The sequence below is a fragment of the Letharia columbiana genome (genome assembly GCF_014066305.1).
Source record: "Letharia columbiana isolate WasteWater2 chromosome Unknown Sc0000004_s0, whole genome shotgun sequence".
NCBI classification, from domain to species: domain Eukaryota; kingdom Fungi; phylum Ascomycota; class Lecanoromycetes; order Lecanorales; family Parmeliaceae; genus Letharia; species Letharia columbiana.
Genome location: NW_023501040.1, coordinates 486,888 through 510,356, shown reverse-complemented (window position 1 = coordinate 510,356; position 23,469 = coordinate 486,888). Strand labels below are relative to the sequence as shown.

Below are 23,469 nucleotides of genomic sequence, written 5' to 3'. Positions count from 1 at the left end.
AAATGAAGATGAAGATGAGATGAAAGAAATGATGTATGGGGGATTGGAGAATCAAGGATCATCGCGATACTTACAGGATCTCCCGTCGGCTCTTCCTTGTAGAGAGCTCCCATACTTTTTGATTTTTTTCTCTCTTTTCGCTCTTTCTTTTCTTTCTTCCTTTGATCATCAGCTTTGGCCCATGACGCTCCGAAACAGTTTGAAATACCGAGGAGAATTTGGTTTGGTGGGTGAATGAGGTCTGAAAGATTTGTAACGCGTTTGGGGGGAGAAGTTGGGTAACGATACACGGTAGACGGTAAGGTAGCTCGCTGTGTAAAGATGGTAAAACCCGGCTAATAATGACCGCAGGACTGCAGCGGTTGCCAAGGTTTTAGGGAGGATTAATAAATGGTGTGAAGCATACTCCTGCTGCTGCTGCTGTACATGAATAATGTTCGAGTCAGCATTCAATACTTTATCGTTTTTTGACCGTGTGGCAAGCTAGGATGACGAATCGAACGCGTCCATTCCGCAGCTTATGTAGTTGGCGTCATACAATTCGTGCCAAAATCCCACTTCCAACCAGCGCAATTGTGCGCCTAATAATGCAAGAGCGGAGGAAAGTTACCTTTCTTTGCGATTACCGTAGCCCGTAGCTCGTAGTACGTATGAGTGAGAGTGAGAGTGAGAGTGAGAGAGAGAGAGAGCATAGAGGTTGGAAATAGATCAAGTAAGTAGAGTCAAAAGAAAGAAAGGGAAAAAAAAATCTCTCTGTGTCGCGCGCTGACCAATGTACCTTACACGGCCAGTCGAATGTCGGGCCTTGCCCAGAAATGGCTTGGGCGAGTATCTGACACACGTGAGGCTGGGACCGTTGGATAACCAGCAGAGCAGATTTCCACCTCGGCACAAGTGCAAAGGAAAAAAGGAGTCAATGTGATTCGTCGAGGCAGATTATCTTTTCTACCTATCTTGTTGTTTTTTACGGAAAAGTCCTGCAATATTAAAAAAAAGAGAAAAAATAGGCAGGAATGATGATGGCGCGTTTCCAGATTTTTACGCTACGGTGGTCAAGTCTTGGGTGGTGTGTTATCTTAGTGGCTCAAATTACAGTTAGCCACAGGGGATCATGGACTTTTGCACCTGTAGGGCATAGGCTGTGCACACTGTACTCTACGTCAGGACTCAACGACTCAGGACTCAGGACTCAGGACGTCGAATCTCTATCGAGAATCGAGAGATGAAGAGGGGCTGATGTTTCGAATCCTAATCAAGACGCTACCGAAGCATCGGTTGGGGAAGCTTCGGCTTCTGCAGCCTCTCCGATGATTGATAGGTGGAATGCTACTTTGACCGCTGCGACTTGGAGAAGGAGCACCCGATGGCTTGATGGGAGTTTAATTCTTCATTTCTTAAGGGGGGAAAACCCGCTGGCTGGGAGTCCTGGGACCAATGGCCTTCGCCTTCATTTGCACTAAAGGACACGCGCTTGGGCTTGCCCGCTAAGTCCGAAACGTGGCCTCGCGTGCATCATCTGGTAGTACGGTTGTACCTAAGAGCAACGAACAATGAAACGTCTGCTGAATGATAATATTAATGTTAAGATTAATGCTAATCAAAACACATGTTTGCGACCCGTCTTCTCCTGTTGCATGTCGGTTTGAGAGGTGCATATCGCCTGAATCACAGAGATACAAACAGAAGGTAAGGGGTAAAGGGGGCAGCGATAAATCAAGCTTCATTCAAAGACCGTAGACAGAAAAAAGCATCAATCGAACAGAGTTTAAGTGGCCGTTGAATCAGCAGGGATCAGGGATTGTCACAAGGTCCACCTCGGTTAGCCATGCTCTGCAAGACCAATTGCCGAGACATTATTAGGTATTATTACCAATATTTCGTCAGAAGCACGAGGGCAGAAGAAACTTGAGAGCGGGGTCGCAGCGTCAAGAGAAGGGTGTCGAAGATAGGATCCAAATTGGAAGACTAAGCTACTTCCAAGTCCGTTTGCTTCCGAGCTGTTTGTGATGCTCAACCAGAGTTCACAGACGTTGATAGACCGGGGTGCTGATAATCCCAGCAAACCCGTTAGAGCGAGCTGTCAAGTGGGGGAATACTACGCCGGGGTTCGCTACTTCCGGGACCCGTCAAACGTCTCGTCTTCATCAACCTCTTACAGCTGTTGAGCCTCGATGACTTTGGGATTCTCAACCCGTGTTCACGGATGTCTCTGAATGGTGTCGAGGGAGCGTGTGATATGTTCGTCCGTCTCGGCTACCTAGTCCTTGCACTCGGTGGGCTTAGATGCGGATCAGCCTAGCAAGGCCTTTCTGCAAGGGAATCTGACTTTGACGGCACCACACGCGTATAGTTCCAATCTTCGATAATGTGCTCGAGCCGCTGAACCAGCGAGGGTGTTTGCAGCTGTTCGCGTTCCTGTACGATCAGTGGACGCTGGTCCGCGGGCTCTCAAGACCAACTGCATTTGGTGCCCGCTCACGGTTGCTCTGCCTTATATGCTTCGTTGCCCACAGTCGCGCACGTCGTTGCTGAATGTTGGACTCGGGTTTCTGTTGGGGTAAAGGTTGGGCCCCTTGTCCGTGAGCTCCTGGCAAGCGCGGCTTCTTCTGGTATGGTTTTCTAGATCTAGATCGGAAGTCACAGCTGGACTAGCATTGGGTGGGGTGGAATTGGTGATTGGGCTCGTGTGAGATTGTAAGAGGTCGAAGAATTCGAATTCTGATGAGACTGTATGAAATTCACACCTTTAGCTGCTTTTTGCCAAGCGTCAGTAGATTACCAGTGCCAATGTCTTCAGATGAGAGAAATGGCAATAAAGAGGGGAATAATCTGTATCGTCATAAAAGTCTTGCACAGTGGAAAAGCAAGCGGTGGAATCACCAATGATACGATTGATGATAGACTCTTCCAGCATTGCCACCTTGTACGCTGGTTGAAAAGAACGTGGTCGTGGTAACAGAGAAACCAAACTTACTGCGGACAAGCCATGGGATGATAAGAGATCTGCAGTGCTAGAGCACGTCAAGTGAGCATGGCCGTAGGTTCGCGGGAGGGATTGTCAAGGCTATGGAATGGGCAGGGATTCTTCAGAGTGAGACAATGGCATGGCATGAGAAGATTGGGACTATGCGCACGCATTAAAGGTATTTCTAGCTATGAACAAGTGCCATGTGAAGCGCCTTGAAGGTATCGAATTCTCAGGATCCAAATGAGCTTTTGGCGCCTATCCTTAATTGAGAGATATTTGGCCGTCCCTAAAGGGCGTCCACAAGGAGTTTGAGAAGATTGATTGCATTAAAGTTGGCGAAGAAGGGGTATGTAAACGTAGTGATCACTTTAATATGTATACAGTGTGAAGACTGCGGTAGTAGTGGTGGTAGTAAGATAATTATTACCACGAGAGAACATGTACTTTATCTGATTACACTACCGAGTACCTACCTAGAAATGCAATCCCTGCGATGTTGCAGCTTCTAGAAAGGAAAGGTAGCCGTTCTTTGCCTGGAAGCTTAGATGTTTAAGGTAGATCATTAGATGCTTGAGGTATGTATGTACCTCAGATGTGCCCAATGCCCACGCCCCAAAATAAGGCTTTCCCTTCCTCCCGCTGAACCTGGTCGAGCGAAGGAAAAAAAGGGAGGAAGGGAAAAAAGGAAAAAAGATGATTGAGTCTGGAGGTCTTAGCAAAACTTGCTTGCATCCTTCAAACTGGCTAAACACATGTGTAAGCATGTACTCATGTACTTAAATAGGGTCACCTGAGCTGGAAATAAGAGGGGAAGTCTCACAGGAAGAATATGCAGGATACGCAAGTTACCCAGTGAGTGACACATTCGATATTTATGCGCAGTCATACTTTGTTAGACGCATATGAAGATCCTCCTCTCGCATATGCCTCATGCTGCACTCTGCAATCTGCACTCTGCACTCTGCACTCCACCTGACCGGGCCTGCCGCTTTTCCATCCGAGTCAAACAAGTTCTTCTCTTCCATTATTTCCCGAATTCTGGGAGCTTGAGTTCCAAGCTTCAACACGAGTCAATAAATGCTTGAGCCTGCTGCTATGTCATTCGTGGCGGCAATAAGTGTCCCTATTGGCGATCCGTGCGATCTTCTTGACGTTTGCGCTACATGAGTAGAGTACATGAACTACGACTCATTTAGGGACACATCATCGTTCCTGGGATGGGAACGTACTCCGTCGCAGAGGCCCCCATTGTAATTATCGCGCCTGAGCGGGGCTTGCGAACCGTCGAGAACAGCTTCTTTCTCCTATCAGCCTGCAACCGACCTATCTCCAACTCCAGTTGTGTGCATTGACCTCCTCCGACCAGTCTACTGCAACAGCACTGACAAAATAGAGTAGCTACCCGAATACTCGTGTTGCACCACCACTGACGGTCTGTGCAGTTCCGAGCTTTCTCCTTCGTAAACCCTTCCACGCTCCGCCTCACGCTTAGTGCTGGACGATGTTTATGGATCTCAAAGACCAGTCTCAGAGGCTACGCAGTGATACACATCGTTACCGTTTGTAAAACCGGCCTGCCTATGGCTGTAATCAATCATCAGAGCAATTTTTCATAAGGGGAGCAACATCTAGCGACTTGGAAAAAGCTGTGGGAGAAGACTAATATGAGTTTTCCCAAGATCTTGGCTCCTGGCTTCTATCGAACCTCCCTCTGCACAGAAGACAAGACATATACAAACATTTTCTAGAAGTGGAGTACTATGTTTGCTGTCTGTTTCTCGACTATTGAATCAATGTGTTTCAACCAGTGCTTCTTTGTACTGATGCAACGTGCTACTAATTAGCCAGGTTGAGAGGGCTCTGTGGCTATTCAGGAACAAGTTCCCTCATAATTTCCTCGTCAAGCTAGACCTTAAGATTCGGGGTTTCCCTGACCATACGATGGCAGTATGTTAATGCATCCATCTTCAAGCCGTAAGAGCCCACTGCCACCACATCCTCTTTGTATGCCATACGTCACTGTATTGCCTCCTGATTCTTCACGAGTCCAGCAGACTAACCTCTTCTTTCTTACTGGGGCTAGCATCCTTGGACCTCGGGGGCTTGTTCCATACACCCTTCCACACACCACGACTTCCACCTTTTCCATTGGACATCGTGCGAACAAGCGTCATCTTCTTAGTTTTATCTAGCAAAACGGCGTCTCCTGGATCACTGAAAAGGGCGGCAAAATTTTCCTCGTCCAATTGTTTGCCCCGGACCTCAGCAGCTTCTCGTTCCACCATTGCGGCAAGGTTCTTGTCAGATTCGACATGACCACCTGCAGCGAAATCACGGTAAGATTGTGTGTCGTGAGGGATGTTGCGATAAGGTTGGCGATCTTCGAGCTGCGGCGGGCCGGAAAATTGAGAAGAATTGCGAAGCTTTTTTTTCTTTTCCGGAGTTCCGTTGAACACTGTGGCATACTTGGCGGCTCCTGCTTGCGGGTAATACGGACTAGTCTTTATATTAGAAGATTCAGTCGCACCCTCAGCGTAATCAAGGGGCGCTGCGTGCGTCTCCTTAGAGGATCCCGTCAATGCTACAGCACGGTCGACTGACTCGAACTTTTTGTCGCAGGCGCAGTCGGATCTGCAGGGGAGATAGCAAAGATTGGTACAAGGATGACCACACTCGAGCCGCCTATTGCAGTGTTTCTTGCAACTCACGACGTCATGAGAAAAGCTGTGAACACGATTAGATCTAGATGTGGTCTGCTTGGGGCGTAACTCACAGATGACATCCCAACGCACACGTATGCCCGCATGACATCTCCTCTCGGCAGGCTCTTGAACATCCCGCCTCGAGACTATTGAAATCTTCTGGCTCTGTCGAAGTTTCAGCTGATGGAATTTGCCAAATGATGAGAAATATAAATCTCACCTTTGATAAAAGTCTTCTCGTTATGCTTCTTGCATGTCAAATGCAGGTAGAAGCCAACGCGACATGGGTCTTTCGCCATGGCTTGAATGATATGCCACCACAGCATGCTGGATCTGCAGAGGTTTGGCGCATCGCCGAAAATATAGAATCCGCGCCGAGCTCGAGAGAGAGCAACGCAGACACGGTTCTCGACCTCCAGAAAACCAATGTTGCCGCGAATGTTGCTTCTGACAAGCGAAAGGAGAACTACTTCGTTCTCTTCGCCCTGATACGAGTCTACCGTGACGACGGTGAATTTTGCCCCTTGCAGGTGCCGGTGTTCACGCAGCTTTCTCATGATCAGTTTTCGCTGTCCGTTGTAGAAGGTCAGAACCGTGATTTCCCCCGGAGCCATGCCGTTGAGGACGAGGTAATAAAAAAATGCTACCAGCATTTCCGCCTCTGCTTGATTTATCTTAGACATCTGACTATCCGTAGTCTCTCGGCCTTCGTGTGTGAAGAAATAAGAATTTACGCCACCCATGCCAGGAATAGGTAATCGGTCGAGGACAGAAGGATGGTCTTCTAGCTTTTCATATATTGGCTTTAGCGCACGTCGTATTTCAGGTATCATACGACGCTGACGCTTCAGCTGGGAGAATTCGACTTTGTTTCGAGCCAGTCGCTCGAACATAGAGATACCCAGATCTAGATAATGATTTCAAAGTCAGCATTAACAGGTAAAGCTTGCATCATGAACATTGAAATATGTCTATGGAAGAAAGACTTCCAAGACATTGCTCAAAGGCTCAAAGTTTGATTAATGAACAAGGAAATACAGAATCTGAGAACACTTACAATAAGGGTTGCCTGCGAGCTCTTGATCGTTACAATGACCCCTCAGCTGCCGATGGTCGCCGATCAGGATAAGATGCTCGAGGCTTTCGAAGCATGCAACTGACACGAAAGCCTCGAGTGTCTTCCGATTTCGGAGTCAGTATAACTCTTTCGGGAGGATTTCTGAGTCGCGAGACATGTCTCAGGAGCAGAGAACTCTTTCGACATGTCTGACGACTCACGGGGCAGCATGAATGGGGAAGGATTGCCTCGGAAAGTGTAACGTACCTCGGCAGCTTCTTCGATAAGAACAACTTTGGGGTCGAGACTCTGGATCAGACCGCGATACTTGCTTAAGCCAGTGGTGGTCATACCAATTACTTTGGCTTGTTTCAAGTAGTTGTAGTCGAGCTCCCAAAGGCCACTTTTCGCATCCTGTGATGCTGCTGCGTACTGGCGTGCCAGTTCCCGAAACTTCTTCGTGATTGCAGCTTTCAAACCCTGCTGCATGTGTCTATACACAGGTCCACGATGTTGCCTGGGGATATTCCACAGATCACGCTTCTGCATCTCAAATTGAACGGTCTCGTCTGTTACCCCGGTGCTCTGGCGGCCTGTGAAAGGTTCATTAAAAACCAAACGAAGTCCTCTCAAGGAGTCGCGGTCCTCATCATCGGCGAGCTTGCTTTCGGCTTCAATTTCTTTGAGTTGTTCGTACTCAACGACTTCTTCGACTTCAATGCCGAAATCCTCCGGCATGGTACGGTAGTTGGCTTCTATACGTTCATCACCCAACCAGGTGGCGATATCTCCCAATGGGTCGTCTTCGGCCCCGGCCCTGATCCATTCTTTGGCACCCTTGACAAGTGAATAGTATTGATCGTATGAGATCACATTGTACTGCTCGAATGATCTTGAATTCAACAGTTCTCTCCCTTCTGTGAGAGGGGCCAATAGAATTGTCATTTCCTTTGCCAACTGCTTCAATCTTCTCAGAGCCGGGTTCCTTAATCCCCCTGTTGGATTGCTATGCTTAATGGCATCTTTGATCTCGAAAAGCGTCTGCGGCTTGATGACTTCAGTGTCCTTCGTCCAAGCACCCAGGCGAATGAAGCCGGGCTCAAATTTGGCTATATGTCGAAGCAATTGGTCCAAAGCATGGTTTGTATGAGCAGCGATGATGATGGGAGGATCTTCGGCACCCAAGTTCTCTAATAATAGGCGGAGAGCAATCACCGAGACGTGTGTTTTTCCTGTGCCGGGCGGACCTTGTACTATTGCAAGCCGCTTTGAAAGGATGCGTTTCAGTGCATCCATTTGAGATGGGTCCAAACCACTGGGCAACTTGGCAGGCCATTCCTCGAGAGTGTCCACATTGAGTACCTCATCAACTGCGGTTGGAAATAGGCTCGATAGGTTCTTTCGAGGCTGTTGCTCGAGATACCGAGGAGGACGGATGACACGTTGAATGTCAACGATATGCTCCGAGAGAGGGAAGCTGGACTGGTGTCAGCTTCTTGGCAAATTTTAAGACCAGCCTCTCATACGTTTCTCTTGACAGCATCTGTAGTCCACGAAGAGTATGGCTGATAGAGTCAGCGAGTCGTTTCGTTTAAAATCCACCCACCATCAGTGGATGACGTACCGGCTTCCTTCGTAGAAACCATTGCGAGACTCGACCATAACCCATTCCTGCTGAGGGTCGATCTCGAACTCATCTGGGCCTCCAAAGAAAATGTCAAGCTCTGGTGGGTTTTGCTCGAGTCCGGCTAGAGGTCTTGCTGCGACTATGGCCACACGGCAGACAGATGCAAACATATCTTTTGCCGGAGTCAGCGCCAGAACTGCACCTGTAAGCAATCGTTTCGACTGCTCCCAGTTCACTTTCTTCCCAATCCGTCTCAGAGAAAACGTGACACGGGCTGCAATCCCGGCATTGGCGAACGTCAGGCCAATGATGAAGACCTAGCCACAGTAAGCAGATGCCACAAGATGTACAACCAATTTGAAGTACCTTCTCGTAGATGTACGCACTATTGTCGGATTCTTTCTCCATGATGTGGGGGTATACTTGAATCTCAGAGACCACATCCCGCAGCGGCGCCACGGCATCCTCCCTGAGCAACCTATAGTGGGTTTCCAAATAATCTTCCTTCGAAATGTATGGCCCAACGACAGAGTTTTCGGTCAATTCAAGCGTCGTACCGTGCTCCGTACGGCCTTCATCGAACACCTCACTGGGAGATGGAATCTCACGGAAGCCGGTCCAATGGGACGGGTCAGCAGGCTGACCAGCAGTTTTTGCATACTCCCTGATACTCAAATTCAGGGTCGTGGAGGGTCTTGCAGTGAGAGCACGAGGCACTCGGGAGTCGCGAATTGCTTTCCCACGACCAAATCGTTCGTTCAAATTCTCGTTCATATCTGATGTTGATTCAAGATTAGCAGGCGTCTCGACGCACCGTGAGAGGAGAAGTAAGCTCTCGATGACAGAGAAGTGGCTCAATGAGAAGGTGATATGAAGGGTGAGAAGCAGAGAATAGGATGAAAGTAGAAAGCAGGGAGATGAAATAGGTGAAAGTTTGCGCAGCCGCTAATGTGGCAGCAAACTTGTACCATTCATTGGCAATTGATATCAGAGATGCTGATTTGTCTCGGGCTAACGACAAATGCTTGAAGGTTGACTGCATGCAGGAACCCTTGAACGGTGATAGAGTAAGGAGACAACGCTGATGGCACCTTAGAACGCTTCTGCTAGCTTAGTCCATGAAGTAGCTGGAATTTGGGATTACATATTGCATTATCATCATCATCATCATCCTACGATTATTACTGTCTCACAATTGGGGCAGTGAATACTTGGGTGCAATCCTCCATCAGTAGCCAGACCGGACCTTCTCGCAAATGCTAGAAGTCTGAGTAGGACTGTTAAGGTAGTAGCAACCTCAGCTGATCGGACTGATCTTGTCCATGCAGTACGGCTGGCGGTATGTTTGACTGCTCATTTCTGCGCGAGGAGTTGAAGTTAGGAACAAGAGGAACGCGAAATGGCTCTCGAAGGCGCCAATGGCTAAACCTCGGAATCTTGCATTTCCGACAAAGCTGGAGTATGTCCCTCAAACTATCCTTCCTTCGTCTCGGTCTAAACCAAGCTCTCCAAGCAGTAGGCCGTCTTGATAGTGCTAGGGTATTGGGGAGGAACAGCCGATGTCCAGGAACGGAGATCTGGGTTTATATCCCTGCACGACGGAAACGAGAAGGGACTGATTGGTTTGGGACTATGGAAATAAGAGTCGGTATATGTTGAGAAGCTGCTTCGACAGGCCAGACCCCTACCAATCTTGGCCGGAACCTGTTGAAGCAAGGATGGATTCTTTTGGTGCTGAGGATGATGACCGGGAAAGTGGAGGCTCTCCGGACGGAAGTTCGGACAATGATCAGGATGGGCCTATGGAAGATCGAGATGACGAAGATTTGGATGGCAATGGGGCGCCAGAGGCTGATGCGGACGGGGAAGGCGAGATTGAAGAGGAAAATGAGGATGAAGACGATGAGCAAGACCAGGATGATTCGCAGTATGCATTCGGAGATGGTCCTCATCAAGGGCATACGAAGCCTGTCGAGGCCTCCCAAGCCTCATCCACAAGCAATACATCAGAGTCTCTGCAGGGTCAAACTGGCGTTGGCATTCCCACGTCTTCTGCACCCACATCCCACCCGAAGCCCTCCGTGCTACTTAGGTCTCCTTCGCCAACTCAGGATTCAGCCACATCCAATGGTCTAAGCATCGAGCTGCCCAAAGTTCGTCCAGAAGTATTGACTGCTTCCGTGTACGATATAGTCCCCACTATTGCAGCGCCACACAGCACATCAATCAACTCGATTACTGCGACTCCGGACCTGCGTTGGGTCTTTACCGGGGGTGCTGATGGGTATATAAGAAAGTTCAATTGGTTGGAAACTGCCAACGGCAAGTCTATGCTGACTGTAGCTCAGCGGCATCCTTTTGTTGACAGTGTGACGAAGGCTGGAGTCCTTATGAGTTATTGGGACAATACCGAAGAGCCTGCTGGTAATTATGTTATCACCCCGTGCGGATAATGCAATTTACATTAAATTGGCGGCAGGAAAATCATCCGAGGAAAGCTCCTCCATCTCATCAGTATACTCTCTTGCTGTACAGCGTGAAGGTTTATGGCTCTTGTCTGGACTCGAATCTGGCGGCATTAATCTACAATCTGTCAGGCATGATGAAGGAAGGCAAATAGCGTGCCTCCGAGGACACACTTCCGCTGTATCTGTTCTGGACCTTGGTAAAGACGAAAAGTCTGTCCTCTCGGGAAGCTGGGATAGGAGCGTCATTGATTGGGATTTGAACACGGGCAAAATCGTCCGCAATTTTGAGGGCAGTGGCGGCCAGCTATCAGCATTAGAAACGAGGCCGTTGTCTAGCTTGCCTGTTCCAGAAGCTTCGGGAAACTTGGTGGAACTCAATGGCACCTTTTCTACAGACAGCGCTGACAAGCCGCGAATCAACGGCACTACTATTAATGGTACCGACCACGACACTCAGCACGGACTTACGGTCAATGGAGATGCAGGCTCACCTGCTGACTCACTCTTCGGTGGAAATGACGGTGATTCACTATTTGGAGACAACGACAACGAAGCACCGGGGGCTCCATCCGGGGGCAACTTTGTTGACGACGATGACGACGAATTCTCGCGTGCTATTGCAAATGGGATTCGAGACCAGGAGCATGACCAGGAGCAAGACAAAATGACGAGAGACTTGGAAGGCGATACCGATATGAAGGATGCCAGCCAGTCTTCTACTACTGCGCCGGCCAATGGGAACCCACAAATGCTGACCTCGCCAGACACAGGGGTTGCAGCAGATGACACTGCTGACCTCGGAGTTTCTGGTCTATCTGAGACAGCAAGGAACGGATTGCCCCACTCAGGTGAGCTTTTTTCAAACGGTGAAAGCTGCGGAAACGCATCGGCGGATCTCCCAGAAGCTTCATCATCAAGTGATACGACTTTTCTTGCTGCTTCATTTGACGGAAGCCTTCGCGTATGGGATAAGCGCCAAAACAGACCCATAGCGAAGGTTACTCCTCAAAATGTGCCTCCATGGTGCATGAATGCTTGCTGGTCTCCGGACGGCAACTTCATTTATGCTGGAAGGCGAAATGGCACGGTTGATGAGTATAGCTTACACAAGGGCCTGCAAAGTGCCGAGAGAAGCTTCAAGCTGCCCAACAACAGCGGTCCAGTCAGCGCTGTTCGAGCTATGCCAAACGGACGCCATCTAATTTGGTAAGTGTCCCACTACTTTTGATGAGCAAGACTAATCCGCGGCAGCGCTTCCTATGACATTCTACGACTGTACGACCTGCAGCAACAACAGATTTTCAAGCATGCCACGGTGCCTTTCCTTATCGTTCCCGGTCATCGCACTGGCGTTGTATCCCATCTTTATATGGACCCGACGTGTAGGTATTTAGTATCAACAGCTGGGAATCGGGGTTGGGAAGGTACTTCTACGGAGGTATTGTTGGGTTATGAGATTGGTGTACCAAAGTAGAGATTGTGCTCAGAAGTTGACGAGAATCATATGAGCTTAGGTCATTGCGGAGTTGGGGAAACTGATTCATGTATCTTGCAAGATACCCAGGATTTTGTATCGCATATAAAGAGAAGTATGATCTGTTTCATTAAGAGACAAGCAGGATTTATCTTGGAGTCGTGTCACGAGCACAATTACTTAAATGCTATCGAAATAGCGCGTTCAGCGCCGAGGGGCAAATGCCGCTTCGTCAACACTCCATGATGACGGTTGCTCCTCCCTTGAATAAGCCTCTGGACTAACAGCTACCAGACCGGCAACAGACCAACATAACAGTCATTGCTCGTGGGTTGCTCTCCTTTGGATAGCTTGCAACAATTGGACGTGTAATCACTGCTGCTAGCATATCGCGGTCCAACAACCAGACAATGCCTCATCTTCGTGGTATCACAGTCCACGTCACTGACTCTCATGGCGAAAATCTTCAGGAGTGGGGGATTCAATATCTACGGCAGCATACCGAGGAAAAGAGGGTTTCTGCATACGTCGAGTCGAGAACGGATGTCTCATTTCAGATCTCATTGCAGCCAGATATCCCATTCGTTGGGCACCTTCCTCCATCAGAAACATCGGGAGGCGAGAAGATATTTATCACTACCCTTTCGTCTCCAACCCGACCATCTACAACACCCGAGAGTCACTCCGCACCGGATTTTGCGTTACTAGCTTCACTCTATCTTGATGGACGAAGGACACCAGAGCGTAAGATTATCGTCTACACCGATCCTGAAGAGAAAGATTTCCATTCTCCGGATGGCAAAGTTAACTTCAAACACCGTTGGGTAAATTCGGCTGACGGAAGAATGGCCGAACATGCTTGGGTGTTCAAGGAAAAAGCCATCGAAACGGTCTTTGACAAATTAATGATCGCTGGGTCTCAAGCCAACGTAGAGGATCGGGATGACGATGCTCTGATCAAAGCTATGCAGTCCTCAGGGTTCGATGCCCAAGGAAAGACTGGGGAAGAGAGCAAAGTTGGTCAAATTGTGGTTGAGGTCCGGAGAGTGGTTCTGGGGAAAAAGCGAACAGAAGCGAATTACCGCTCGCACCATCAAGAAGGCCAGGACGAGGACGTCGATATGGAAGGAGTTCGGCGAGATATCACTCACGCAACGGGGTAAGTTTTGGACTACTTCCCTAGGTTACGTCCACTGTGCTGACATGCTCAACCTTAGATTCATACACAAAAACACTCTGAATTCTCAGCCTTTGCGAGTGATTGAGTACTGTGAGTCGTCCCTTTCTGCTTTGTACCAAACCTGAGTCGCAAGGCTCATTTCGAGAGCAAACATCTTCTTCTATTTCTAAGAATTGTTTCGTGAACCCAGAGTTCTTGCCTTGAAGACGCGACTCTGATTCGAAATTTTGCCTAGGGCCCTACAAGCCGAACGAAGGACTTTACGCCACCTTCCAGTTCTTCTATAGAAGTCGAGGTACGTGTTTTCGGAAAAAGCCCTTGCGGCACGAGGCTATCTACCATTAATTTGACTGATCTTTTATCAGAGCAGCTGCAACAGTTCCAGTTTCCGGGGTTTCCGTCCCTTCCAACGATAAGAACAGCTAGGACAGCAAGACTGCTGAATGCGCGGATGGCCAATTTGACCCCCCTGAGTATCTCCCTTCCTCTGGACCAGACAACCAAGAAGATACAGCATGATCAAGACTCATATGAACTAAAGGTCAAAAAGAGAGGATTCAAGCCAGATGACAGTCAAAAACATGACTTCGGTTCTGAGTATCGAGACATACGAGCAACGTCGCCGTCTACAGTAGACGAGGCTTATGAGGGCAAGAAGCGGCCAAAGTATCCGGCCGCTCCATTACCCTTTCTCGCCAAAAAAACGTTTGATAACACAGGAATTGATACTATTCCCCTAAAGACTAGCCCGACCAGTGCAGAAGCACCCCTCGTAGCAGGAAAACATATGGCTGCAGACCTAAAACACAAGCTACAGCCTCAAGGACACGTCCGCCATTCATTCAACTCGGACACTCCCAATTCCGTCACCGCAGAACCCTCATCATCCCCTCCATCAGCAACCAACTTTAACAAAGAGCAAATGGCCATCATCACGGACAAGGACGGCTATCGCCTAGCTGCTGGGGATTCTTACTCGAGCGATCAAGAGGAAGACACTAACGACGAGCACGCAACGGAATCGGACCTCGAAACCCATGCCGGTGATGACGACTTCAACTACGCTGCTAATCCCGAGGAAGAGGACGAAGGCTACGATAGCTTGCAGTCTCGGTTCAAAAACGTGAGGATTCGTAAGCGTCGACGTGACGATGTTGGGGATGTAGAGGATGACAATGAGGCCTGCCAAGAGGACGATGCTGCTCATCAGGATGGCGATGGAAAGCAGAAGACCCTGAAACTGCCGTTGACGGAAGAAGAGCGTGCACATCGAGGCAAGATAGCGAGGACATCTAAAACAACCTCGGCGGCAGAAGATGGTCAACATACCCACGGTACTGAGAAGACACAGGTGGTGGGAGTGACCCAAAAAGGTGTATCATGAGCAGAGCAGGAAAGGCTACTTGACACGACAATGCTAGGCCTTTTGAATATTGGACCCTGGAGCGGAGGCCCTATCTGTGCATAGAGAACTGAGACGTCGCTTGCAAGGGCAATGATTCCTCAAATGAGTCGATTTCGTTTGGTGTAGCAAATTCGAATCAGGTGCGTCAAGCACAGACTATGTCACAAATTATTTCCTCACTCGATGATTTGATTTGACAGTAGATTGATGTTAATGTGAGGTATCTTCCTTGCATGTATGCACTCGGGTCGAATACAACTTTCAATGCCGGTCTATGGTATGGAAAATCTAGCAAGCACCTCGAGCTGCCTGTGCCTCGCTGTTTCCCTAACCCTTCAATATTGCCCTAATCTCCCCCACGACTCCTCTAATCCTCGGCTCCTTGACAGCAGACTCCACCTTGCCCAATGCCCCAGCGAGATCGTAGACTTGTTTCGCAGCTTCCAGCACCTCCTCCCCTAGGCTCAATAACGTGCCAACCGCCACAAGACCGCGGTAGGCGGCTTCTGAGTCCCTAAGAGTGCTGACGAGAGATACGAGGTCGTCAAGGAGCATTAGCCCACGATCTATTGACGACGGGAGTGAAGAGTGAGAGGATGAAGTGAGGAGGACGGCGTAATTGAGATAAAGCGTTGCAACTGCTATGGTGATATTGCGATTGGTGGTGCCTGCCGAGGAAACTTTGACGAGTTCGTGAATCTTGTCGTAGTTGCTATCTACGAGGTTCCGGCCAGATGCTGTGTCGAAAAGGTTGCCACAAGCACGGACAGATAACATTATGTTATTCTCTCGATCTTTGTCATCAAAGCCGTTAGTAGCGAGGATGTCGATCACATTTGTCGAGGATGAAGTGCGATACTCCGCTAATGCTGGGGTAGCAGCGGCGAGTAGACGAAGGAGATCCAGTGCTGGAAGACGGTAGGATGGGGGCCAGCTTGTGAGGATGTAAAAGACGAGGGGTATGCCGGCTGTAAGAGCAGATTTGGACGATGGAGTGCTAGAAAGACTTTGTTCCAATAGTTTAATCATTGCTTCGAGATCGGCGAGAAGCTCCTTGTCAAGAGACATGTCCTTAGAGCCTTCTTGGATCAGCTGCTGGTTGAGCTCTTCGATCTTCTTGCGAACAGTACGGAGATTTGCCGTTTTGATAGAAAGGTAAGTTGTTTGAGGGAGAAGTTTAGGACGCGAGCTTGAAGGCTGAGATGGAAAAGGGGTTGGTGCGGTCTGACCAGGCCGATATGCACCGCTACCCCATGGATCTGCACCAGACGGCTCTTGTGAGGCTTGCCCAATTGTAGCTCCTTGTGTGTTAGTAACGATAAAATTGGCGACCTGTTCTAAGTAGGTTACTGGTAACTCATTATCCGCTATGAATGTTGTTGCAGCCTCGTACGGGTTTTGTGAAAGATTGTAGGGTAACTTCAATGGCGGCTTGCCATCTTCAATGTCAACGTCGAAGACATAGTCGTAGTCTTTACCTGCGTAGCTAGTCTTCTTCCCACTGCTACCAACAGCGTCCACTACCGTACCCACGTTCATCCATGACTGTGATCCTTGAGACCATTGGTGAGCAGTGACGCTGCCATCTGGTTCTCGAATCATAACCACTTGCCCTTCTTTGGTCCCTGACTTCTGCTGCAGAAACTCTGGACCATGCAGCGTCTCTTTGTTGACATCGCCGACTTGTTGTTGGGGTATTGAGGACGATTTCACTGAGTCCTCGAAACCGCGGATTACTTCTGGCTCGGCTTGTCGATCGCTATCTCTGCTGAAGACTCGTACTTTCCGGTCACTAGCTCCACTGACAATGTCGCCATTTTCCGAGCAAGCTGCTACGCCCCAGACTGATATTGCTGGGTGGGTGATTGTCTGTATGCACTGGTTTCCTCTCCATATTCGCACTGTTCGATCTTCGCCCGAGCTCACAAGCTCGCCGTTCGGTGAGCTGACCAGGGAATATATGAAGTTCTCATGACCGACCAACTCCTCAACTTGTCGTCCATCGAGCTTCCACAGTCGGATCACACCATCGTTGCCGGCTGAGGCAAAGTCTGCGCCAGAGGGATGATCTGATGGGACCCGGCAGAGAGCTCTGACAACATCCGTGCTGCCTTTGATAGTATGTGAGAATTTGCCTCTGACGTCGAATACCCTTATGAGCGTATCAGCACACCCTATTCGTAGTCCCAATCAGTCCGTTGCCTCTAAGTCGATCTCTATCGTCTCAAACCCACCTGTAATTATCGTGTTCGAATCGTAAACCAAGACACTCCACACGCTACCTTCATGTCCCTCGAGAAGGGCTTCACACTCCCATTTTCCTATCCTCCACAGCCTTGCTGAGCCATCCCAGCTGCCACTGACCACGAAGCCTCCATCGACGCAAACATCCAGTGCACAAACGTTATGGCTGTGTCCCAGAAGTAGAGCCTCAGCATTGTCTTCTGGTGGCTTGCCGGGCTGCCGAACCTCTATTATCGTATCCTTGCCTCCAGATACTACGAGGCCATTGGGATACTCAGAGGTTGGGGGGAGGTAGGCGATAGCGTTGATGAAGGCTGAGCCATGCGAGCAAATTGAGCCGTCGTATTTAGGAGGGTTGTGGGACAGTAATTTCCATAGACGGACAGTAGCATCTCTTGAGGCGGAGAGGACAAAGGATGGATGAGGGAAGATAACACCGCGGACCTAGATCTAATTAATTTTTGAGGTTTTAGGCCATGATGCTTAAGGGGAACACCCGGACTCACGTCGTCTTCATGTTCCTCAAGGGATGCTGAGAGCTTGTACTCGGTCATTTCAGTGATGGGCTTGCAGTTGACCTACCCTTACGAGTACCCTTGAAACAGTATGAGCTACGATCCTTTCATTGTCAGAAAGCAGCCTTCAAGTAGTCTTCACCAAAGTTTGTCAAGTCGTAACACGTTTGAAATTGCAATAATGTACAGATATGCTGACAAAGTCAAGTGTCAGTGGTCAGTGTTTGCTGAATCCCATATTGACTACGCACCCTGGTGCACCTAAGGTACTCCGTACTTGAGCCGAGAACATGGCCAACCACCCAACGTCCGCTTATACAAGTATAAGCCCTAATCGATAAGGAATAGAAAGCCTGGGGCATTGCTCCACCACTCCATGATTTTGATCTATGGGTAGTAGTCTATTATGTGTACATTTACTGACTCAGGAGTAGACTCATTCTCCCTATAGACATGGTCTCTCAAAAGACTTCCTGTTTTGCAATCATGTTTGAGATTCGCCTGGCCTCTTCTCGCCATCGGGACCCAACACTCCATACCATATGAGTACCCCAGGCATCTACCCTGCACTCGAAATCTCTCCTGTTATTGGGAAGGCAATTAATTGTGCCGAGATCGTTTGGAAAGCAAGACCAAGGTATCAGACAGAAAATGATTCATCACCCTGCCGGAATTCAGTGTAGATTCAGTCTGTTGGGATTCGCGGGTCGTTTCATTAGAGACCACGTTTCGCAATGCCAATTGGCTGGATTTGGCAAGCAGATCGCTGTTGGTTTACGATTCACTTTCTGGAACGTGCAAGTGTAGTCTCAAGACTCCAGTGCGTAAAGTAGAATAATGTCCGCCCTTGCCCAGAAACAGGGCTACACTAATGCTTTCGTATGAGCATTCGCTTCGACAGCAGTAGTCCGTTGAGAGGCGAATGACTTGGATGTTCCTTTCCATTGCCTGGGGATCAGTTCTGACGGCTGAGATGTCCGAAGCGTGGCGGCTATCCTTGGATTCTGGCCTACCAAGAAGCTCAAGCTCATGTTCAAATAGAGAAAGAAATACACGAAAATGGAGAGAGAGAAAAGGACTCGTAGGGAAAGTGCCGCTTGGATTGCGCAGCAGATTCTCCGAATCAGATATATTTGTCGGGCGCAGGCAGGCTCGCATGTATCGTATCGTATCGTATCGTATCGTAGTAGTAAATCGTCGGGAATTCAATTTCCAAAAGACTCCACCGTCAGCTCTTACCCCTCGGGAGGGGGTGGCGGAGGTGGCGGTTTACAGAAGACGCTTCTCAGCGCCATTGCCTAGAACGATATCGCATAGAGGGACGTCGATTGAGGCCGCTGTTCAATAACGTGGGAGTTGACCTATATCACAGCGGGCTTGCCGGCTTTGATGAATGCCTCACGACTCATCAAGGTTGTGGGCATCTGACTATAAGTGTTACATGCCGCTCCTCCAAAGTCAACGTTCCCAAGGAGAAACTCCAGCTATTTGGTATCCAGCTTGTCCGAATTTTGAGAATGGTAGAGGAAGAAGAACTAAGCGCGCAGCACGGCTTTAGCGGTCTTTCAGTGGAACACCCACGAGTCGATGAAGTCGACTATACTCGAGTAGAGTGATTATTGAAAGAAAAATGAAGAAGAGGCGTCGTTGTTTTTGTAGTGGCTGGTTCTAAAGGGCTGTGGCTTGATAGGCGAGCATTAGTTAGCGGCGATCAATTACCCCGGTGTTCCACTCACTGAGTACATTACTGGTACATGCATAGATCACAGTATCTTGCTCATATTAAGACCTTTGTTCTTCCTCTTTTCCCCTCTCCCCCCCCCCAATATTTTTCATCTTTACTGTCTCTCTAATTTGGAGGAGTATCTCAGTTTCTACTTTCTCTTCCGTAGCTTGGATAGGCGCAGCTCAGAGATCATTTACGAATTATACGACATTTAATGAAGTGAATGACAAGTACCAGCTCTCGGACAAAGAAATACACCACCAACCTTCGTTTGCTAAGGACTTCACGTGAACTCAGAATAATCCCCCATATTCTAGTGCCCACCACTTCCTCCCTCTCATTCGAGTTTGAGAGTCTCAGCTGCCATTAAGACCGTCTCTATCCTTTCCTCACCGCCTCTCATTTCCCCTACATTACTTGAACCTCTACCATGGGTGAGCCGTCACTGTTCTCTACGCCTGTTTCTATGGCACCCGCTCCCCAGCAAAGTACAAGCTCTCGAATTTGACTTCGAAACCTCCGACAGGTAGTATCAAAAGCTGACTTTCCTGCCAGAATCGACCAAAGCAGTGCCCCTGACTTGCCATGGACACTCTCGTCCGGTTACGCACCTGAGCTTCTCTGACGTTGTGGAGGATGAACAATACTACCTTATTTCCGCCTGCAAAGGTTGGCAGAGCTTGAAGTCTATGATTATTGGGAAATCACTAATGCATCGCAGACAATAATCCTATGCTTCGAGATGGAGTGACTGGCGATTGGTGTGCTACCCTTGTCCAGCTGCGAAATTGGCATTGCTGATAAATCATAGGATCGGCACATTCATCGGTCACAAAGGAGCATGTTGGCAAGCCCGCCTCTCCTCCGACGCTACGCTCGCAGCCACTGCTTCCGCAGATTTCTCAGCGTACGTCTCCTTGATCATTCTCTTTGTGAGTCTCGGACAAGCTAACGCCACTCTCCCACAGCAAAGTATGGGACACTCACACTGGCGAATGCCTGCACACCCTTCAACATGCCCACATCGTCCGCGCCGTCGCCTTCCCCTCCCAGCCCCGCCCGCAAATCTTGGCCACTGGCGGTGTTGAAAAGAAACTCATGGTATACGATCTATCACAGTCGCGCATTTCGCCCAACAGCAACTCTTCCTCCCCAACTAGCCCAACATTCGGTGCGAACGGCCATGCCTCACACCCGCCAGGTTATGAAATTGGCCCTGGCGTCCACAAGAGCACGATCAGATCGATAATTTGGGGCGGTGATCTCAATATTCTGATCACCGCCTGCGAAGATAAGAACATTCGATGGTTCGATGTCCGTACGCGCTCGCCCATCGCCACATACGCCGTTGACGGGACGATCGGTTCTTGCGAGCTCAACCCCTCCAAGTCTACACTCTCCGTCGCGGCAGGTAAATCCGCATACTTCTTCTCTGGCACCTCCCCCAGCCAATTGCTCAAACGCGCTACATTTCCTAAGGAAGTGGCATCAGTGGCAGTGCACGAAGGAGAGCGAAAGTTCGTGACAGGTGGAAACCAAGATACATGGATGAAAGTGTGGGACTTGGACGGAGACGGGCAAGGCGATCCTTTGGACGTGTGGAAGGGACACCATGGACCAATTTGGAGTCTGGGGTTCAGCCCAGATGGCAAGCTTTGCGCGAGTGGAAGCGAGGATGGGACGGTCAAATTATGGAAATTTTGTGAAGGCGGCTACGGGCTCTGGAAGTGAACGGCCTCAAGGATTCGGGGACCCATGGAGAGAGTCCTGCTGGAAGGGGCAGGATTCGAATCGGAGGTGACAAACACATAAGCGCATCGTCCGGCATGAGAGAAGAGAGATGTGGGCAACAGGTGAGATGCCTTTGCATCAAGGACGACGTTGCGATTGGGGTGGCGGTCTGAATACTTGTATCTTACTACCTTTGGTGATACCCCCTTATGTATCGCGATAGACGCAATGAGAGAGATGTATAATGGATTCCAAGCGACCTGGAGTGCTGTCAAATTTGTGAAGAGTCTGCACGAAAAGATATCGCAGTCATATTTGCATTCATCATTCAACTGCCCAGCCGGCTTCTCAGGAGGTGAGAAGAGTGTGTTCGAATCTCTACGCTCGCTCGAACCTGCTACAACAATGACTCAAATCACCCAGGATGCATAGGCTCCGCTTACCGTAGAATCACCGGTTCCATTTGTCCAGCGCCTTTTCAAAGAATCATGTCAATATCATCATCATCCACCACGGCCGGTGCCGCCATCTCTTCTTTTTTCCCCCCATTTGCATCCCCATTCACAGCCCCATTTTCTTCAGCTTTTGACCCCCAGTAATCTTCCATCTCCCGATCCAGTTCCTCTTGCGTCTTCCTCGGCCGCCCATTGGCCATCCGCGATCCCCTCTCCCTCTCCTCCCCTCTGCTCCTTCCGCCTCGACCATGGATCAGGCTTCTCGCCCTACCAATTGGACTCCTACGGCGGGAGCTTCTGGTCCTGCTTCTCCTCCGTCTGCTACCACCCGCTGGGGGGATGTATCGGTCGACACCATCAGGCGGCGGCTTCGACGTATCTGTCCTCCGCGGAGCGTCAGGGCTTCTAGACCTACTCCTTCCACCACCGTGTCTCCCAGCTCCAGGCATCTCTACTCTGTCAAACAGACTCCTGCTAGGCTTGACAGCAGTATCAAAGGGGTTGCGGCCGGCCGTAGCTCTACCGCGTATTGAGTCAACGCTTGGTGCTGTAGGAAGCAGCGTAAGACGAATTGGTTGGCCAGCTGCATTTGCGCCGTCGAATTCGCGTATAGCGCGATTTGCCGAAGAAGTGGAGGCATACGTGACAAAGGCTGTGCCGGAAGAACGGCCGGCGCGGTCGAATCGAAGAGACAGAGACGTGACAGGGGCGATACGGGTGAATAGATCCTGGTAAGAGGATGCGTTAGCCGAGTCTCTGCGGAGAGAAAGGGAAAAAGCTACTTCGAGATCGTCTTCTGTAAGGTCGTAGTGTAGGTTATCAACACGGAGTTTGGCACCGGTAGAGGAGCTACATCAAAGGGTCAGATTCACATAATGCTATTTAGCATGAACGAAAGGGGCATCTTACTTGTCGGGCTCGGGCGAGTATCGGTCTATTCGAGTATTGCGTGGTTGGCGGTATGGTTGTCGTGCTGGAAGATAATCAGTTGTTGTTATTTAGAGGCCTTGTCGCTCGAGACGCACTGGGCAGTTCTTCTTCGTCCTCTTTGAACCTGTCGTGGACCCAATCTCTACTTCGAGATTAGACATCGACTGCGCAAGGGAAGGCATGTAGCGGTACACACGAATCGATATCTGTAGTGTCTGCTTTATTGTTGTACTATTTCGCCACGGAAGAAGAGGACCAGGTCAGCCTTGTGTCATGTATATCTAAGCACTGTTTCTCGAATATCGCATCCGTCCATAGCTGAAGGATCGCCAGGTGCGACTAAATTGCAGGCGAGGTGAGGAATGAGGTGGAAGAACCTAGGGGTGAGACAGTGTCAGGATAGTTCGTTACATAGACGACAGCTGCAACATGATAAGGCATAGAGAGGGATGTTGAGAAGGACTGTGGTCAGAGCTGTATACCTTTCTTGCATCGTCGCGCGGCCAATTATTCTGGCGCCGACCTCGCCCTCCACGGTTGCCTCTTCTCTATAGATCGAACAAGTCAGCTTCAGCGAAACTAGGTGGAAAGTCATCATCTTTGCAAGAAGATTATGTTACCTGTCGTTCCGAGATCACATCCTCCAAGGGCCGGTCCATGCTTTCCGAATGACCGCCAAGAGAGCTCGATTTTTGTTTTGTTGTTCAAGAGATTGAACCAGTAGCGATATCGAAGTGTGTTTTGGTGCACATCAGTGGACTATTGTGATAGTGAATGTCATGGAGAGCCTTCTGGGAGGATTAAAGGATTCGCCTAGTAAATTCATCACGTGATACGTCATTACCAGGTAAGGTATCTCAATAATATGTGCATTGCTTGTGACAGTCTAAACCTAATCTACAGGTCCGGTCCTATTTACGGATGACTTCCTTCTTCTATGAGCACCGATCCTGCTATGCCCGTCTATCGCTATTATAGACTCAGTCG

At 49.3% G+C, this 23,469-nt stretch overlaps 6 protein-coding genes across 6 annotated transcripts; 3 read left to right on the top strand and 3 right to left on the bottom strand.

Annotated features, from left to right (window-relative positions):
* Positions 1–5,007: 5,007 nt before the first annotated feature.
* HO173_002116 (uncharacterized protein) lies at positions 5,008–9,128 on the bottom strand (the record flags this gene model as incomplete). The annotated part of the gene is made up of 8 exons (XM_037304052.1): positions 5,008–5,692; positions 5,742–5,835; positions 5,891–6,577; positions 6,728–6,848; positions 6,995–8,204; positions 8,254–8,292; positions 8,352–8,671; positions 8,721–9,128. The coding sequence occupies 8 exons, from the start codon at positions 9,126–9,128 to the stop codon at positions 5,008–5,010; spliced, it is 3,564 nt and encodes a 1,187-aa protein (XP_037168847.1).
* A 944-nt stretch (positions 9,129–10,072) lies between these two features.
* HO173_002115 (uncharacterized protein) lies at positions 10,073–12,296 on the top strand (the record flags this gene model as incomplete). Its single annotated transcript, XM_037304051.1, has 3 exons — positions 10,073–10,778; positions 10,834–12,028; positions 12,074–12,296. The coding sequence occupies 3 exons, from the start codon at positions 10,073–10,075 to the stop codon at positions 12,294–12,296; spliced, it is 2,124 nt and encodes a 707-aa protein (XP_037168846.1).
* A 410-nt stretch (positions 12,297–12,706) lies between these two features.
* Positions 12,707–14,860, top strand: HO173_002114 (uncharacterized protein; the record flags this gene model as incomplete). Its single annotated transcript, XM_037304050.1, has 4 exons — positions 12,707–13,455; positions 13,514–13,566; positions 13,712–13,771; positions 13,842–14,860. The coding sequence occupies 4 exons, from the start codon at positions 12,707–12,709 to the stop codon at positions 14,858–14,860; spliced, it is 1,881 nt and encodes a 626-aa protein (XP_037168845.1).
* Positions 14,861–15,208: 348 nt separating this feature from the next.
* On the bottom strand, positions 15,209–17,679 carry HO173_002113 (uncharacterized protein; the record flags this gene model as incomplete). Its single annotated transcript, XM_037304049.1, has 3 exons — positions 15,209–17,055; positions 17,116–17,569; positions 17,632–17,679. 3 exons carry the CDS (start codon positions 17,677–17,679, stop codon positions 15,209–15,211), a joined length of 2,349 nt encoding a protein of 782 aa, XP_037168844.1.
* Positions 17,680–19,796: 2,117 nt separating this feature from the next.
* On the top strand, positions 19,797–21,097 carry HO173_002112 (uncharacterized protein; the record flags this gene model as incomplete). Its single annotated transcript, XM_037304048.1, has 5 exons — positions 19,797–19,854; positions 19,922–20,035; positions 20,088–20,127; positions 20,178–20,273; positions 20,335–21,097. The coding sequence occupies 5 exons, from the start codon at positions 19,797–19,799 to the stop codon at positions 21,095–21,097; spliced, it is 1,071 nt and encodes a 356-aa protein (XP_037168843.1).
* Positions 21,098–21,575: 478 nt separating this feature from the next.
* On the bottom strand, positions 21,576–23,141 carry HO173_002111 (uncharacterized protein; the record flags this gene model as incomplete). Its single annotated transcript, XM_037304047.1, has 7 exons — positions 21,576–22,280; positions 22,335–22,401; positions 22,462–22,525; positions 22,578–22,624; positions 22,679–22,713; positions 22,965–23,030; positions 23,103–23,141. The coding sequence occupies 7 exons, from the start codon at positions 23,139–23,141 to the stop codon at positions 21,576–21,578; spliced, it is 1,023 nt and encodes a 340-aa protein (XP_037168842.1).
* Between the last annotated feature and the right edge of the window lie 328 nt (positions 23,142–23,469).